The sequence below is a fragment of the Typopeltis vanoorti genome, chromosome 6 (genome assembly GCF_054136105.1).
Source record: "Typopeltis vanoorti isolate ZY-2024b chromosome 6, IOZ_Tvanoo_1.0, whole genome shotgun sequence".
Classification (NCBI taxonomy): domain Eukaryota; kingdom Metazoa; phylum Arthropoda; class Arachnida; order Uropygi; family Thelyphonidae; genus Typopeltis; species Typopeltis vanoorti.
Window position 1 is genome coordinate 94,484,660 of NC_143554.1, and position 17,859 is coordinate 94,502,518.

The window sequence follows — 17,859 nt, forward strand, 5'->3', positions numbered from 1 at the left end:
AACTCACATCTATTCCTTTTACACAGCCTAGGAATCGAACTTGCCATCATAGCCCTTCTTAATTCATTTCTAACATATCTAGGTAACATTAGAAAATGTTACCTAGATATGTTAGGTTAGCTAGAAAATGCTTACCATTTTCACTTTCTCACTCTAATGTTGCCATTGATTTAGAAGGGTATGTATTTCCTGTGATACTTTTGGATTTTGCTAAGACTTTTGACAGAATGGAAGACTGCTACATATTTTGCAATCTATGTAGCAGTCTTCCATTCCTCTTATCCATATTAGCATGGATAAGAGGATGAATGACTTACAGATATGAAAAAGTGGTATGTGGGGGGGGGGGGTGTCAGTCTGCAAGATTTAAGTTAACTAGTGCTGTGCCACAAGAATCAGTCCTTTGTGCATTGTTATTCAGTCTGTACATTCATGACATTGAAAAGAATTTGACAGGAGACATACAACCATTTGCTGATGATGCAAAGATAGACAGGAGAATCAGGAGTGTGGCTAATATTCAGTACTTGCAGAATGATTTGAATAGGCTGGAATTGTGGGCATGTGAAAATGGCTACCAGTTCACTGTTATTAAATGTAACATTATGCACTTCAGTGTGACTAGATATCCAGTATTGTATTATATAAGTAGGATTATGCTAGAAGAAACTGATTGGGTTAGAGATCTTGGAATTTTAGTAAACAGGAAGTTGAAGTTCAAAGGCCATATAGCAAAGATCGCAAATGCAACCCGGAGAATAATTGCAATGGTGAAATAAACTTTGCCATGTAAAGATAAGGAGGGCATTTTACTGCTTTACAAGGTCCTGATAAGACCTCACTTGGATTATTTTGTGCAGGTCTGGTCTACTGGTTTCCATGATGATTTTGATAAAGTGGAGAGAGTGCAAAGGTGAGTGTTAAAAATGATATCAGGATTGTGAATACTAGTTGTGAAGACAGATTGAGAATTTTTAGACTGCAGTCACTAAAAAACAGGAGAAAGCGGAGTGATATGTTTGAGACTTATAAACTTCTGAAAGGGGTCAAACAGGATTTTAATAGATTTTCATTTTATGGAGGATCTGGAAAGGATGCGAGGGCATCCTTGGAAGTTGCAAATGAATGCTGTCAAGAAGGAAGTGAGAGCTAGAGTGTGGTGTGTGATTAGAATGGATTGCCAGTAGATGTGCATGCAAGTAGTGTGAATAAATTTAAGAACAGGTAATGACAGCTGGTGCAGATGATATGTGACCTCCCTCAATGAGTTCCTTATTCTTTGGAGGTCTCTCTTAAGAATAATAATAATAATATCCTCATCTGTTGACCAACTCTCAATAATACCAATAATCAAATCAGTGGGCTCATCTTTCCTGTTTTGCTAATACTTCTGGCATTAGTAAATAAATAAATAGTTGACTCCTCATACATATCCACTCATCCTCTTTGTTCGCCTAAAATCAGCAATTCTTCTAACTTGTTTTTGCACTTATTCCTACTCTTACATGATAAGAGAAGAGAGCTAAATTGAATTCTAGAAAATTTAGATAAACAGAAGATGAGGATCTGGATATCGAGTATCTGCTGCTTGTGTTTTTCTAACCTTCTACATTCACTCTACATCGTTGCTATTTTGATCGTTCCCATTTTCACATTCACTCATTTCAGTACTGTCCTCACACACACACACACACACACACACACACGCGTACATACATGTTTTTATATTTAAATCCTCTACCTTGCCTGATTTTTCATATCTTTCCATATACTAACCAATACTTTCTCCAGACACCTTAATTTCAGACCACTCGAGTGTGAGCTGTCTTTCATATATATATATATATATATATATATATATCCAGTGGCAGCTCGTGACTTGAAATCGTGGGGGTGCTGCAATTTTCGAAATATACATGCACACTGTAAGTACAGTGTATATGTGTTTGGATAAAATATCAAAGTTATGGGGTAAAAATTTTTTTTAAAAAATTGAACATGAAAAAAATATTGTTTATTATCGATAAAATTTATACAGTTCAGTATAATTCAAAATTACTTAAAAATAAAATATATTCTTCTTGTTTTGTTTCATGAAAAAATATTGTTTATTATCGTTAAAATTACACAGTTCAGTATAATTCAAAATTACTTAAAAATAAAATCCATTATCATAACCCCAATAATGTTCTAAAATTAAAACTATAACAAATGTTATGTCTTTAATTGTAATGTCCAAATATTTAAAGAGATGAAGTAAACACGATAAGCACTATGAACACTCTACTACTGGTGCAAACTGCATATAAACAACAGTGGAACTGCGTGACGGACAGTGCCGCATTATGCTAATAACTCGCATTTCACTATGACGTGCATATGCTTGGATCCATAGCAAATACTAGCAATATGGCACTGTGGTAAACAGTGCTGCTCCCATCCTTTGCCCTCCTAAGTGCTTCTAGATGGATTTTTATTATTTTTTATACAAAATAAGAGAATTGTATAGGATTGTTGATGATAAAATTAAATATTACAAGCAAATATAAATAAATTAATAAATATATTTATGTATCGAGAAAAATTGGGGGTGTGCTGCAGTTCCGCAGTGCCTATGCACGAGCCACCCTGTATATATCATTTTGCTATTAAAATTGAACCATACGTCTACAAACTAGAAACCTTTTTTTTTTTTTTTTTACAATACTTACATTGATACTCATTTGTTATCTCGTGGCTTTTTCTTTTTTCCTTTCAGTTCATTGTTGTCTTATTGCTATAGAGATTTTTAAAAAATAGAGATCTTTTTTGCTTCTATCAGCAGCTGTCTGTCTCCTTTAAAATCATTCATACTTGCTAAAGTTATATGTTTCTATTTCATTCTCTATTCTGAACATTCGTGAAGCATTTAGATATTTGTCTTTCAGTATTAAATAGTATTTTGCATAATCATTTAGCAGATTTTTACTTGTAGGTTAGTAAGAGCATATTTGAGTATATTTTTCAATTTATTATTATTACCCAAGATCCCATGGAGTCAAAGATTCATCTTGGTTAGATAAGATGTGATAACTGAGTTGATGGCATTATATATGTCAGGCATTGGGATTGCACACCTCCCATAAGTATGTGATTTCATCATCACATTCATTCTCATTGTAAATGTAAATCTAATGAACCTACATCTACTCTTCAGTTTACTTCCATTTCCTGGAATTGCTTTGCTTACCATGTATTTCTCATGGATTATAACCTCCAGTTATTTAAAAAAAGGAGCAGTTATAGGATCCTCTCTCTCTCTTCTCCACTCCCATTTGTATAGTGCACCATAGGTTCATCACCTGTCACGAGAGAGAAGTGTATAATGTGTGTGTTCTACTATTCAGTTGCAGGATTAACAAATAGCATGTTTATATGGAAGTTTAGTTAGTTCTTTTTTCTTTCTTTCTTTTTTTTTTTAGCTTATATGTGCACTCGTCAGTTGCTCGCTGGTGGCACTGCATACATTCAGTTGAACTGAAGGATTCCATCTTGGGCATAGTGTAAGTATTTATTTTAATTAAGTATTTCTAATATGAATTAAAATTTATATTACACTATTTGCACTGATTAATTAGTTTAAAGATTTCAAAGAAATTACAGAGACAGATGTGGTTAAAATATCTAATTTGTATACAGTTTTCACCTTAGTATCAAAGGCATCTTTAGTACAACTGAATAATGGAACACAAAGTTATAAGTGACAATTTTTAAAACCTGCTCTAGTAAGATAACAATGGTTAATAAAATTCTTAATTACTAAATAAATAAACACACACACATACACAGAAAGTATATATGTGTTCCAGCAGAAGAAAATTGACATAATTGAAATTGTCATATTAGAAGAGCTGTGGTGATGCTTTTCAAAATTCTTCTGTTGCTTGTATTTTGTTTCATTATTCAATTGTACTGAAGATGCATTTGACACTAAGGAGAAAATTTTCTTTACATCATTTAAATATTTTAACCACATAAGTATCCACCTCTGTAATTTTTTTTGTGTCTACTTATATATATCTTTAGTCGGATGGGATTGAAGATTGAATTTTTGAAACTACACGAATAAAGAGGATAGTTCATTTCTTACTCTTTTATTTCTGTGTTTTCTCCTTCTTTTGCTACAGAGCAATTATTTGTATATTGACTGTTATTCTGAAAGCTCTTATTATTTTTTTTCTCCCTACAATCACCATCAAGAAATGTACATATACTCACATGTAAAGAAATGAAAGAAGAAAATTAGCAAAAGGCTATTTAAATTGAGGGTGGGGAAAAATTAGGAGCATATGTTTTTTATTTTGCCGATTTTGTTTTTGTTTGTTTTGTTTCTTCGTTGACTATACTACTTTATTTAAATAGTACCAGTAAAAAATCAGTAAAGATTTTTAAATGATGTATCAGACATATAAAGCCTGCAGGACCTAATTTCTCTTCCTCTCTTGGAGTATACAGGATCAAACTCAAATGTCATGCCTCCTACATTTATGAAAATGAAAGAAAATAATTTTTTTATTCATAGAAACTGCCAATAGTTCAGCCAATGCAGGTTGGCATTGCTGAACTGGCACATCACTAAATTATTGCACAGATCAGAATTCTAGTTTGAAACTGCTCAGATACTGAAACATCCTAATATAAATGGAGATGATTGAAAAAAAAAAACAAAAGAACTTTGCTCTTGATTATCATTTCTGATCACATTACTAAAGAAGAAAATCACAGTTCAGTGATTTTGCTCAGAAAGAACACATGAGTTTACTTATTGATTGCACCATGGCAATTTAATGTAGGTGTGTTAGTATATGTGTATACTACATTATCAGCATCATCAAATTCCTGATATATATCCTAGGTGGGGGAAGGAGATGCAAGATAGTACTAAATGAAAAGTTAACATTATTATTATTATTATTATTATTATGGGTATCTCAATGGAGTCAGTAGACTCATCACGGGAGACCCAAACTATCAAAACAATATCTATCATATCTCTTCTTGAATTCATTTACAGACGAAGAACTCACAACTGAGTCAGGCAATGCATTCCACTCATTCACCACCCTCAAGGTGAAAAATCTAGTTCTCACACCCTTGTTAACCACACTTTTCCTTAATTTCCAGTGATGACCTTTTGTTCTTCCACCACTATCACACAGCTGAAATATTTCCCCTGCATCAATCCTACAAAACCTTTTAGTAATTTAAATGTTTCTATCATATCCCCCCCTTCTCCACCTATCAACCAACCAACCAACCAATCTCTGCAGTCCACAAGCTCTTGATCTATCTATGTAGGGAGTATTTTTTACATCACTCACCAACTTAGTCACTCTCCTCTGAACCCTTTCCACAACCTCCTCATCTCCAAGGAATCTGGGTGAACAGACTTGAGCACAGTAATCCAAAAATATCAACCTCATCAATCTCTTGGAGTACCATTCCATCAGTGTAGTACACAGCTAGCAATCTTTTAATCCCAAAATGCATAACTTTAACTTTTTCACATTGAACTGATATCCATTACCTTTTGCCCATTTTGCCAGCTTATTTAAATCATCCTGCAAACTCTCAACATCAGCCCGATTTTTTATTGCGCTACCCAACTTTGCATCATCAGCAAATAACTGAATATCTCCCTTAAAGCCATTTCCTATATCATTTATGTACAAATTAAACAATAACGGCCAAAGCACAGAGCCCTGAGGCACACACCATTTGTCACCTGCCTTATCCTGGATTCTGCTCCTCCATACACTACTTTCTGATATCTCTCCATGCACCATTCTCTTATCCATATCACTAGTTTAGTATCCATCCCCATCTACTCCAATTTGTGCAACAGTATTCTGTTGAATACAATTTCAATTTCTTTTTCAATTGTATTCTGTTGAATATCCTGTCAAAAGCCTTAGCAAAATCTAGAAGTACCACTGTGTAGCCGTTTCCTTTGTGCAACTCAGATGTCATTCTATTATAAAAAAGTTAATAAATTGCTAAGGCAGGATCGATCTTTAACAAAACCATGTTGGCCCCCTATGCCGGCTGGGCCGTCGCCCAGTTAAACAAGGCTCCCGTTGTTTTCGCCAGGGAACCAGGGCGAACAGCGAAAAGTCAGCTACTGAAACAAATCGGAAAACAAACCCCAACTCAATATCATCAGAGTTAAAGATCGGTACTATCAACATAAGAAGCCTGAATGGCAAAGAAATGGAGCTAGCTGAGGAATTAGATAAGTACCAGATCAACATAATAGGGGTGACTGGAAAAAAAAGACAAAAACTGGTGAGATCTTTCTGAGCAATAAATACAAAATGTTATATTCAGGCAATGAAAATCAAGGAAAAGCAGTAGCCATAGTATTCAACACAAAATATGAGGCTAATCTTCTTGAATGGCAGTCAGTCTCAAGTAGAGTAATGTGGGCAAATATGAGAATGCGAACTGGACAATGAGACTTATTTGTGCCTATGGCCCCACAGAAGGTTCTACTAAGGTAGAAGTGGAGGAGTTTTTTTGATGCTTTAGAAAAAGCAACTGACACAATGAAAAAGGAAAAGTTGGTCCTTGTTGGGGATCTAAATAGCAAAGTAGGAAATGATTGTGAGACATACAAAAATATTTTGGGAAAATTTGGAGAAAAGAGCAAAGCTAATAATAATGGCAAATATCTGTTGGATTTCTGCTCAGGACATGGAATGGTTATTACTAACACTATGTTCCAACATAAAAATGTGCACAAATTCACATGGAGAGAAGAGGCAAGGAATAAGAAAAGTCTCAGGAAGTGATCACTATGTAGTCTTGAGCAGAATAAAATTGAATTTCATATTGAAAAGAATGACATGTAAGAAAGTTTTAAAGCGAATAAAAGTCGAGCAGCTCTCAGATGTGAACTGTAGACTAAAATACACAAAGATTATTGAAGAAAAAATGAAAGAGTTTGAGAACAAGAATCAAACCTTGGAGATTCAGTGGCAAACTCTGAAGAAAACATTGATTGATTCTGCCAGAGAGGCATGTGGTGAGGTTGTCTGCAAGGATAAAAAAAATCAGAACTCCCTGGTGGACACAGGAAGTTAAAGAAGCAGTGAAGGAAAAGAAGAAAGCATATCAAAAGTTCCTGTCAAATAAGTCAGCTTGTGCTCTTAGAGAATACAGAGACAAATGCAAGAATGCTAAACACTGTGTAAAACTACCTAAACAAAAGTCATGGAAGGACTTTGGCAAGAATATAGAAAATAAATATCAAGAAGGTGGGAAAATATTCTGGAGGTTGTTGAAGAAGCTTAGGAATGGAGGAAAGAGTGCTGTAAAAGGAGTTAGAGATGATAAAGGTGACATGAAAACAGGAGAAAAAGATATCTTTGAAGTATGGAGTAATTACTTTGAAAAACTGCTAAATGAAACAAGCAGTGATGACAGCACAGTGGTAAAAAATACTGACCATGCATGCAGTCAGGAATACATATCCATACTTGAAGTAGAAAAATTCATCAAAGGCTTGAAATGTGGAAAGGCAGCAGGAGTAGAAGATATTCGACCAGAAATGCTGAAGTATGGTGGTATAAGAGTCTTACAGTGGCTGCACTGCATAGTTCAGAAAGCCTGGACAGAGGGACGAATTCCCGATGATTGGAGTAGAGCTCTCATAGGACCCATATATAAAAAGGGAAATAAAACTGAATGTGAGAATTACAGAGGTATTTCCCTACTGAGTATTCCTGGCAAGATCTATGCAAGTATACTTGAGAAACGGTTGAGAAGAATTGTGGAAGAAAAGCTTGGTGAAGAACAAGCTGGATTCAGGCCAAATAGAGGCTGTCAGGATCAGATCTTCACTTTACGACAAATAGTCGAGAAAGCATGGGAATATAACAGAGATCTGTATTTAAGTTTTGTTGATTTGGAAAAGGCATATGACAAGGTGCCAAGAGAGAAGCTATTCAATACACTACAGTTATATGGTGTCAATGGGGCATTATATCAAACAATACTTAGTCTTTATTTGAGTTGTAAGTCAGCAATTAGAATTGAAGGAAGTACAGGAAGATGGTTTAATGTTAAATCTGGTGTGAGACAAGGATGTACATTATCCCCTCTGTTATTCATTATCTATATGGATCGCATTATGAAGGAAAGTGGTATTAAACATGATATCAAAATTGGAGATATTAATGTCAGCTCTTTGCTTTATGCAGACGATGTTATACTTCTAAATAAATCTGCTACAAGTTTGCAAGAGTCTCTGACTAAATTGAATAACTGTTGTAATAGATATGGTATGAAGGTCAGCATTAAAAAGACAAAGACAATGAAAATAGGTAGAATTGTTGAAAATGTCAACTGTGTTGTGAATGGGGAACCTGTGGAACAAGTAAAACATTTCAGCTACTTAGGCACAATTTTTACTGAAGATGGTAAATTAAATATAGAAATAGGCAACAGAATCAGCAAAGCTGGTATGGTGGGAAGTCAATTGAATAAATTCATATGGAATAAGAGAGAAATTAGTCGGAACACCTAAATTAGCTGTATACAAGACAGTGTTCAAACCAGTTTTAAATTATGGATCTGAGAGCTGAGTCAGAATAAAACAGTTGACCAAAGACTAGAGACCACAGATATGAGAGTCCTGAGAAAAATTATAGGTGTGAACAGATGGCATCAATGGCAATATCATATTAAAAACGAGGATATTAGGAAAGAACTTGACGTTGTCAACATCCAGGAATGCATTAGCAGATCTAATCTCAGGTGGTATGGTCACTTAAACAGAATGGGCAAAGAAAGATTAGCAAAACAAGTGTTCTCTGCCAGGTTTGCAGCAAAACGACCCAGAGGAAGACCAAGATATACGTGGATTGATACAGTACAAAGTGCCTTAGACGATAGAAAAATAAGATCTGATAATGTTGGAGTCTTGACAAGTAACAGACTGATTTGGAGGAAAATTGTAGATAGGAAGTTAGTAATGGTGTAATTTTTTTTCATGTAGTACTATCATATCCTGTACACCCATTGAGTGTACATGGCAGGAATTTGATGATGATGATGATGATGTTGGCCCCCTATAGAGTATCATATTCTGATCCACTCATTCTTGAATTCTGTCATTAACCAACTTTTCCAATACTTTTATCACCACACCCGAGATGTGATTGGTCTGTAATTAACTATCACAGTCTTAGAGCCACCTTTATACAAAGGAACTACTTTGCCTTCCTTCCTTTGCACGTTCACACAACACCTGAGCTGATATTCCATCTAAACCTACAGCAGTGTTTGCATTTAAATTCTGCAATACCTCTGATTTATTAACTTCAATTCTCACATTAGTTATTGCTACAGGTATAGAGATATCCTCACTTGGGTGATAGACTTTTGAAAAGGGATCACTCAGTAACTCTACTATTACATCTGAATTGGTCACCTCAATACCATCAGCACCCACTAAGGTTATCCTTCCTTATGTGGCAAGTAAAAGGAAGAATGACTTTTACTTGCCACATAGTGGAAGAACTCTTTGGGATTACTCTTGATCTCTTTGGCTAAGGTCTTCTCATAATCTGATTTAGCTTTTCTTACTATGCTGGTAACCTTCCTAGCTTGAGCCTTGTACTGCTCATGGGTGTACTGATCACCTTTCTCCTTGTAAATTCTCCATAACATTTTCTTTTTTTTGCAGATCAAGCCTGATACTACTAATCATCCATTTAACGCCTATCTTCTTTGTCTTCCTGACCATGGGAATACGTTCTGATATTGCCTTTCTCAGATACCCTCTGATTTTATCCCATGCAGTGCTAACACCTTTCTCCTGCAATATGTTCTGCCATGGGACGGCTGTAAGCTCACTCTGAAGCTTGTTATAATCACCTAACCTGTAGTTCTGTATATACCCCTTCTTAAGAGAGAAAAATCCATAAATTTTGCAACCCCCCAAGTCAATACCACATGATTGCTCTCACCAATTGGAGGAAACGAGGACACCTTACTTATGCATATGTCCTCGGAACCAATGACTAGGTCCAACATTCACACTAGACTGCCTCAAATGAACTATCATTCACATGTCTATCCTCTTGATATACTACTTTCTTTGGCTGCAACTCATCTGCTAACATCAACAGTACTCCTTCCCTCCCCCATTTTGTTTTCTCTATCCTCCCTGAAAATACTGTATCCATCACATTCAATTCCAGTAACAACATCTGCTGACAGCCACGTTTCACTAATGCTTCAACTTTTGGTGAGATTATTATTATTATTATTACCCAAGACCTCATGGAGTCAAAGACTCATCTGGGAGGTCCTTTTATCACATACACACAGCTCATCATACCGTGCTTTGAACACATTCAAACTCCCTGCAGACACCACACTCTCAGACAAGGCATTCCAATCATTTACAACTCTGCACGGAAAAAACCTGCCTCTCACTCCCCTACTCACACCTTCTTTATACAGTTTCCAGAGATGACCTCTGGTTCTCCCCCGATCTCCCACTATTTTCTGTAGAACTTCTCCAGCATTGATCCTATAACAACCCTAACTTGTAGGTCTCTATCATATCTCCCCTCTTCCTCATGTCCACCAGACACTCTGCAAATTGCACTCCTCAATCTTTTGTCATACTCGACATTCCAGAGGTCAGAAACTACCTCAGTCAGTCGCCTTTGGACCCTTTCCAACATCTCTTCATCCTTCTGGAAACCAGGTGACCAAATCTGGGCACAGTAGTCTAATCAAAGGTTGGCCTAATCAAAGCCTTATACAGTGGAACAAGAATCTCCCTACATCTACAAGTCAGTGTCCTCCACGTCATTCCCAGAAGTCTTTATGTTGTCTTTGCAATTTTGGCAATGTGTTCCCTAAATTTCAGATCCTTATCCACTATCACCCCCAGATCTATTATTTCTTCCACCTCCAACAATGTATCCTCACCAAGCATAAATTCTGCATTCCATCTTTGTTTTCCAAATTTTAAAACCTTACATTTTGCAACATTGAACTCGCATCCCCCATTCCCGTACCCAATCACTCAATTTATTCAAGTCTTCCTGCAAGATTGCAACATCCTCACTACTCTTCATGGTTCGTCCTAACTTTGCATCATCTGCAAACAACTGAATATCTCCATCAAATCTTCACCTGTATCATTAACATACAAGTTAAACAGTAATGGCCCTAAAACAGATCCCTGAGGCAATCTGCTAGTGATTTTCCTTTTCCTCGACATCGCTCCCCCATACACAACTTGTTGATACCTATCAGACAGCCAGTCTCCAATCCAATGAACCAATCTAATATCCAACCCCATCCGCTCCAGTTTGACTATCAATTTATCATGAGGTACTTTATTAAAAGCCTTTGTGAAATCCAAGTATATTACTGTGTATCCTTCTCCCCTGTTCAAGGAAGCAGTCACTTTATTGTAATAAGTAAGTAGATTACTAAAACATGCCTTCCCTTTAACAAATCCATGCCATCCATCAAAGATGATACATTGTTGTCAACCCAATTCTGGATCCTAGTTCTCACAAGCTTCTCCAACAAATTAACCACAACACCTGACACTACAGATAGGCCTATAGTTTAATACTTGAGTTCGATCACCTCCTTTATGAAGTGGCACTATCTTGTCCTCCTCCCACTCCTTAGGGACTTGACCGAGTGCAAGACTCGTATTAAAAAAATATGTCAAGACAGGTATCAACTCCCTGGCACATTCCTTCAGAATACATGGTGATATATTATCAAGTCCTACAGCCTTATTAACATCTAGTTTACAACTTCCAATACACCACTTGCTCATTTACAGTCAGTCTCTCCTCCCCATCATCTATTGCTCTCAATCTCTCCATGAAGTCACATTCACAAGATTGAGAGATTGGTATGAACTGCTCATTAAGTATCTCCACCATACATTCTGCAACAGCTGTCTTTATACCATTTTCTCCAATCAGTGTCATGCTTCCATAATCATTCTTTCTTTTGCTAACTACATATCAAAAGAACTCCTTAGGATTCTTTTTGGCTTCATTAGCTAACTGCTGTTCATACCTCTCTTTAGCTACCCTTACCAACGAAGTCACCCTCCTTGCCTGGTCTTTGTAGACCTCATGGAATTGGTTATTTCCACTTCACTTATGCTGCCTCCACAATGCTCTCTTTCTCTGTATCGCATGCTTAATCTCTTGTACTGACTAATCCCAAAAATTCTTCCCTTTTATTTCGAATGCTTCTTGCATTAGTATACAAAAATTGCAGATTCTCTTTAGTTCTTGTACCAGCTTTAGAACTGATATACATGTCATTAATTTCAGTAGTCCCATACCGATTTTATCCACTCTATTCTGCAATTTATTCTACGAATAAGGATCAACAAATATACATTCACTGCATAAGTTTCTTCCTCTTACACTCAATCTTTTCAATTTTAGTTTCCCTGTCCAATTACTTCAACTAGTTCAGAAAACAGTAACTTCTTCAATCACTTATGACCTTCCATGTTCAGATGCAGCCCATCTCTTGCATACAGCTATCTTTTGCCTTCAAACACACTCCAGACATCAACAAATTCTAGATCTCTCTCTTTTTTTTTTTTTTTTTTTTTGCACATTCTTGCAGTAATACCATTCATTATCATCTCTCATGTACTTCATTCATAATTTTCAAAACGAGACAGCACACACTATCCTCCCTATGACACCTTTCTTCTTCACGATATCTAACAATGTTCTTAATTCTTTTGCTACTCGATTAATACTACCACTCAGGTCATTTATTCCCACCATAACTATCATCTTTTCTGCATCATGCCCTCTCTTTATTGCTAAAGTCACTCTCTTTATTGTTCCACCAGCCAAGCACTCCTCAGTCATACCACTCTCCATACCCTTAATCATGGAATCACCATATATTGTACCGCTCATAACTTCATTCAAATCCAAACAAGCGTCACTCACAGCCTCAATTTCTACACTATTCAGCATGACTCTCCCAGTTTCATTACTTTCCCTCCACTCTCTTTTACTTACTCTCTCACTTTCACGACATCTCCTTTCTTCTAGACCTCTTGTGCTTTCATTATGTTGACTCCCAATCACTCTCATACTATTTATTACTTCATCTTTCACCAAGTGACTCTTGTGATGACCTCTCCAATGACTTCTTCTGCCAGAATTCGTGCAGAAGTCTGGCTCTGCCTTGGATTTTTTGCAGTGGATGCGTTGCAGAAATAGTCCTAATTTCTCTATTCAATACATTTAATTCAGTTTTAATTTCCAGAACCTCCTTACTGAGCACTTCCAATTCCTCTTGCAGGAGATGAAGATCACTTTTTCATTTTCACGAACTCCTACCGAAGCTCTTCCACTACAGTCCCGACTTCTGCTTCCATTCCTAATTGATCCAGTCTATCCTGACACTTCTCACATACGTCGACATTTTCATTCTTCTCATTTAGCCAAACAGTCCACAGGTCCTTCACATTCTTCGGCGCATACATATAGCAGTTTCTGCAACGCATCCACTGCAAAAAATCCAAGGCAGAGCCAGACTTTCGTGCAGAAGTCTGGCTCCTTTGAGTGAGGTGTGGCATGTGTTTCTTGTTGGATGTCATCTTTAGACACTGAAGTAGTGCAACAAATAGCAGCAAAAACACAATATTTACAACAAAGTTTCAACAATAAACCACTGAAGGACACTTGTATCCAACCGAAGCACAATTTGAGACAAAAAGCCATACTATACTTTAATTTAAAAACACTTTCTCTAGCATAGCTCAACATGACTGCCACGTTCACTAGCAACACTAATGCCACCCAAAAATTTGCAACCCATTACATCATTACCAGCTTGCTATTAAAAATTTTTCTACAAATTAATCTCTTATCTTTCATGACTCCAAATAACATTATATCTTATATTTTGTTCTTCTAAGCATAAATTAAAGATTCCAAGAAATTGCATTCTTGATTTCATTCTTTATCCAAGTGTAAGCAAACAAAGTTTGCAAGTGACTTCATGAACTGGGCTACTTGTTATGGAGGCTAATGACTTCACATCATTTGCCTTAGTATCCCATAATGCAAGGCACATCTCCTTAATGGTATAATGCTATGCATTGTGGGAAGAGCCACTACCCAGACTGGTTTTGACACCTTTATTGAGGTCTCATCAGTGGGAGCCAGAGTTACCATGGTTGAAGTAATGCAGAAGTCATATATTTCCCATATACAAATAGTCAAAAGGTGTCACACCTTATTACTAAAATATTCTAGATTAGAGATAGATGTTGAAAGTTTTTTTTTCACTTGGTTATACTATAAATTAAAAGATTAATTTAAAGACATTCTTCTAAGATACTTCTTACTGTGAAGATGAGATTTGGTCTTCCTCTGGATCTTTTTTTTTCTTCCATTCTGACAATATGCATTTGTTTTGCTAAACTTTTCTCTTTCATTCTGTTTAAGTGACTATACCACATGAGATTAGCTTTGCTCACACATTTCCAAACACTAAGGATGTCAATTTCCTTCCTGATATCTCAGTTTTAATATGGTTCTGTCATTGATTCCATCGGTTCACTTTCCCAGATCTTTCATATCTGTGGTCTCTAGTCATCGATCAAGTGTTTTATTTCTAACACAGCTCTCAGATCCATAAGTTAAAATTGGTTTGAACATGTAGCTAGTTTGGTGTTTAAATAATTTCTCTATTATTCCATATAAAATTATTCATTTGACACCCTACCATACTATGCTTTACTAACTCTGCTGTATATTTCCTTATTTAGTTTGCCATCTTCACTAACAATTTTGCTAAATAGGTGAAATGTCTAACTTGTTCTACAGGTCTTCCATTCAGAATGTAATTAATGTTTTTAATGTTCCTTCCAATTTTCAGGCTTTCATTTTGCCAGCTTATTTAAATCACCCTGCAAACTCTCAACATCAGCATATTAGTGCTTTTTAAGATCAAGGATTTGGATTGAGCTTCCCAGGAACTCAAATAAAGGCTGTAACAGAGCAGTGGTAAATAGAAAAGAAAAGAGATGGTAGTATTAGTTCAAAGTAATGATTTAGGGAGTGACAAATATAGTATGAGATAGAACATGAAAGATTTGATGGAAGAAGTAAGAAAGAAAGGTGAGAAAGTAAAAGATCAAGATATGATAGTAAAGACTTAAGGAGGATTACAATGATAGTAAATAATTCGATGCATAAGCTATGTAGAAAAAAACAGGTGTGAGATTTTGGATGTGTGGAGTAAATTTGATGGCAGAAAAGATTTCTATAAGAGGAATGGCCAGCAGATGAATGAATTTGGTGCCTAGAGAAATTATTTATTGGAATGAGGCCTAATACAGATTCAGGAAAACTAGATCTTGGGAGGAACACTGAGGAATGTGTATGTAAGTTCAGCTAGGATGTGTAGATGTAATAGTGATAGAAATGACAATGAGCACAGTTATTAATTTATTGAATGGATGTACTGCACTTTGGGTTTGGGAATTTTGAGTGGATGTCAGGTGGGAAAAGAGAAATTTGTCCAACTGGACCAAGCAGACTGTAGATTTAAGTATAAGAAAATGCAAGGTAGTAACTTGTTATGTCCATACAAAAATGCCAGCCACATTAGAAACAAAGAGGTTGAATTTGTTGCTTTAGTGAATACATTGTGACCTAAAATTGTTGGCATTAGTGAAACCATCCTATCTCAGAATTGGATGTTGTAACCAAAATCAAGTACAAAATATACACTATTTTCAGGAGAGATAGAAATGGGGAATAATACCAGTGATATCAGCTGACTTGAGTCCATTTAGGATAAAAACTCACAAAAGCAGTAATGGTAATAATTTTTTGTGTAGCATCGCATTTGAGGCTATCTGGTGTGAGGCATTGGCTAACAGGATGAAATATATGCTGGGATGTTGCTGAGGATGAAGAAATACATTGCCAAATTATGAGTATTAAATGAGTAATTATTATCAGTGACTTAAATTATCTGAATATTGAAGGAGTATCAGAGAAACCTCATGATAACAAAGGAAAATTTATTCAGCTGTTGCATGACAACTTTCTCAAGCAGCATGGGAAAGAAGCAACTTGAGGGTAAAGAGTATTGGATTTGATCATAGTGTCAGAAGGCATCTCAGTTAAAGATGAGTGTATAGCCACCAATTGGTGATAGATAAGACATCATACTGACCTAGGAAGTGTCCAACTATATGCATGTTCCAGTCAGGATAGCTTATATGCTGAACTATGAATCTGAAAATTATGACAAACTCAGGAGAATACTCTTGTTGGTTCCATGGTATCAGTTGTGGTATGGGAAACATTGAAATGATGCAATATCTGAATGTGTCCCTAGAGTTAAAAATAAAAAATTAAAAAATTAAAAAAAAAAACAGAATGGGAGTGAAATGGATGTGCAATCTTATTAAACATGAGATACATAAGAAGAAGATGATGTGGAAGGAATATCATGAGAATAAGAGTGAGAGGAGTTACGAAATATACTGAACGTTAAGTTAGAGTATGAAAATAAACTGGCTGGACAGGTTAAAGGTGATCCAAAAGAATTTTATCATTATGCTGCAATGAATGTGGAAGAATAACTTTACTGAATGTAGATCTTACCCCCTAGTTGTCAGAAGCAGATGAGGCAGTTCAAATAATGAGTGCTCACTTTGCCAAGGTCTATCAACCTGGTGTATTGTAACATAGTGTACAGTGGTATTACACAGGATGAAGAAATAGAAGAAATAAAAATTTGGCCAGTTCGAATAGATAGGATATCAGCATGTGTGCTAAAGGAATGTTCAGCTAAACTGGCTAGGTCTTCGACAAATATTTATAATTTGAGTCTTAGCTCAGGGATGATCCCACATTAATGGAAAGAATGTATGATAATACCATTGCACATGGGTGATACAAAGCCTAATGTGTCTAAATCAACCTATCAGTATCTCTGTAAAGATTTCAGAGAAGTTAGTAAGAACTTGCATACAAAATTGGGTGGAACAAAATATGCTTATTCTGCAAGTACGTCATATCAGAAGCACTTCTGATTACCCTACCTATCTTTGAATCATCAGCAAATAGCTGTATATTGCTTAGATCCTTCCCAATGTCATTATTGTATCTTGTAGCACATCACCAATTACCTTAAATCTTGCAGACTCACATCCCTCATATACCACTTTTTAATATCTCAGTCATCCTCTTATCCATGCTAATATTGTATAATCCAATCCCATATTCTCCAATTTATGCAACAGTCTTTCATGCTGTATTCTGTCAAAGCCATATTAGTAAAATCCCAAACTATCATGGTGTATCCATTCCCCTTGTCTAATTCAGTGGTAACATTATTATAGCATGTGAGCAGGATGCTCAAACATGATTTCCCTTAGTAAACCCATACTATTCATTGCCAAGTATGGTTTCTCTGTCAGCTCATTTTTGTATGCTAGCCCTAATCAACTTTTCCAAAATCTTCACTACCATCCCAGAGATACTGATACATTAGTCTTTGTTCACCCTTGTACAATGGGATTACTATGTATTCTTTCCACTCCTGTGGATTCTTTTCTGTTCTGAGACTTAAATTATATAGTCTGGTCAAAGGAGTAGCTACGTCAGCTGAAAACTCTTTTAGCATCTGTGCTGATTCCCATCAGTCCCTATTGCAGTTTGTGCAACAGCTATTATACCCTCTCTTCATACACCTGTGGTTCTTTGTACAGTACAGAGGTAGCAGTGAGCTCAATGTTACATATACCAGGTTGATAGCAAAATGGCA

General features: G+C 36.1%; 1 protein-coding gene across 8 annotated transcripts in view; it reads left to right on the forward strand.

Annotated features, from left to right (window-relative positions):
- Nucleotides 1-17,859, forward strand: part of LOC150105717 (C-Jun-amino-terminal kinase-interacting protein 4-like) — a 615,637-nt gene that overhangs the window by 487,111 nt on the left and 110,667 nt on the right. For all 8 annotated transcript variants that reach the window (XM_090394309.1, XM_090394311.1, XM_090394312.1 and 5 more), the window contains one exon: nt 3,462-3,542. In XM_090394309.1, the coding sequence (XP_090250435.1) occupies nt 3,462-3,542 (81 nt within the window). The remainder of the gene's footprint in view (nt 1-3,461; nt 3,543-17,859) is intronic.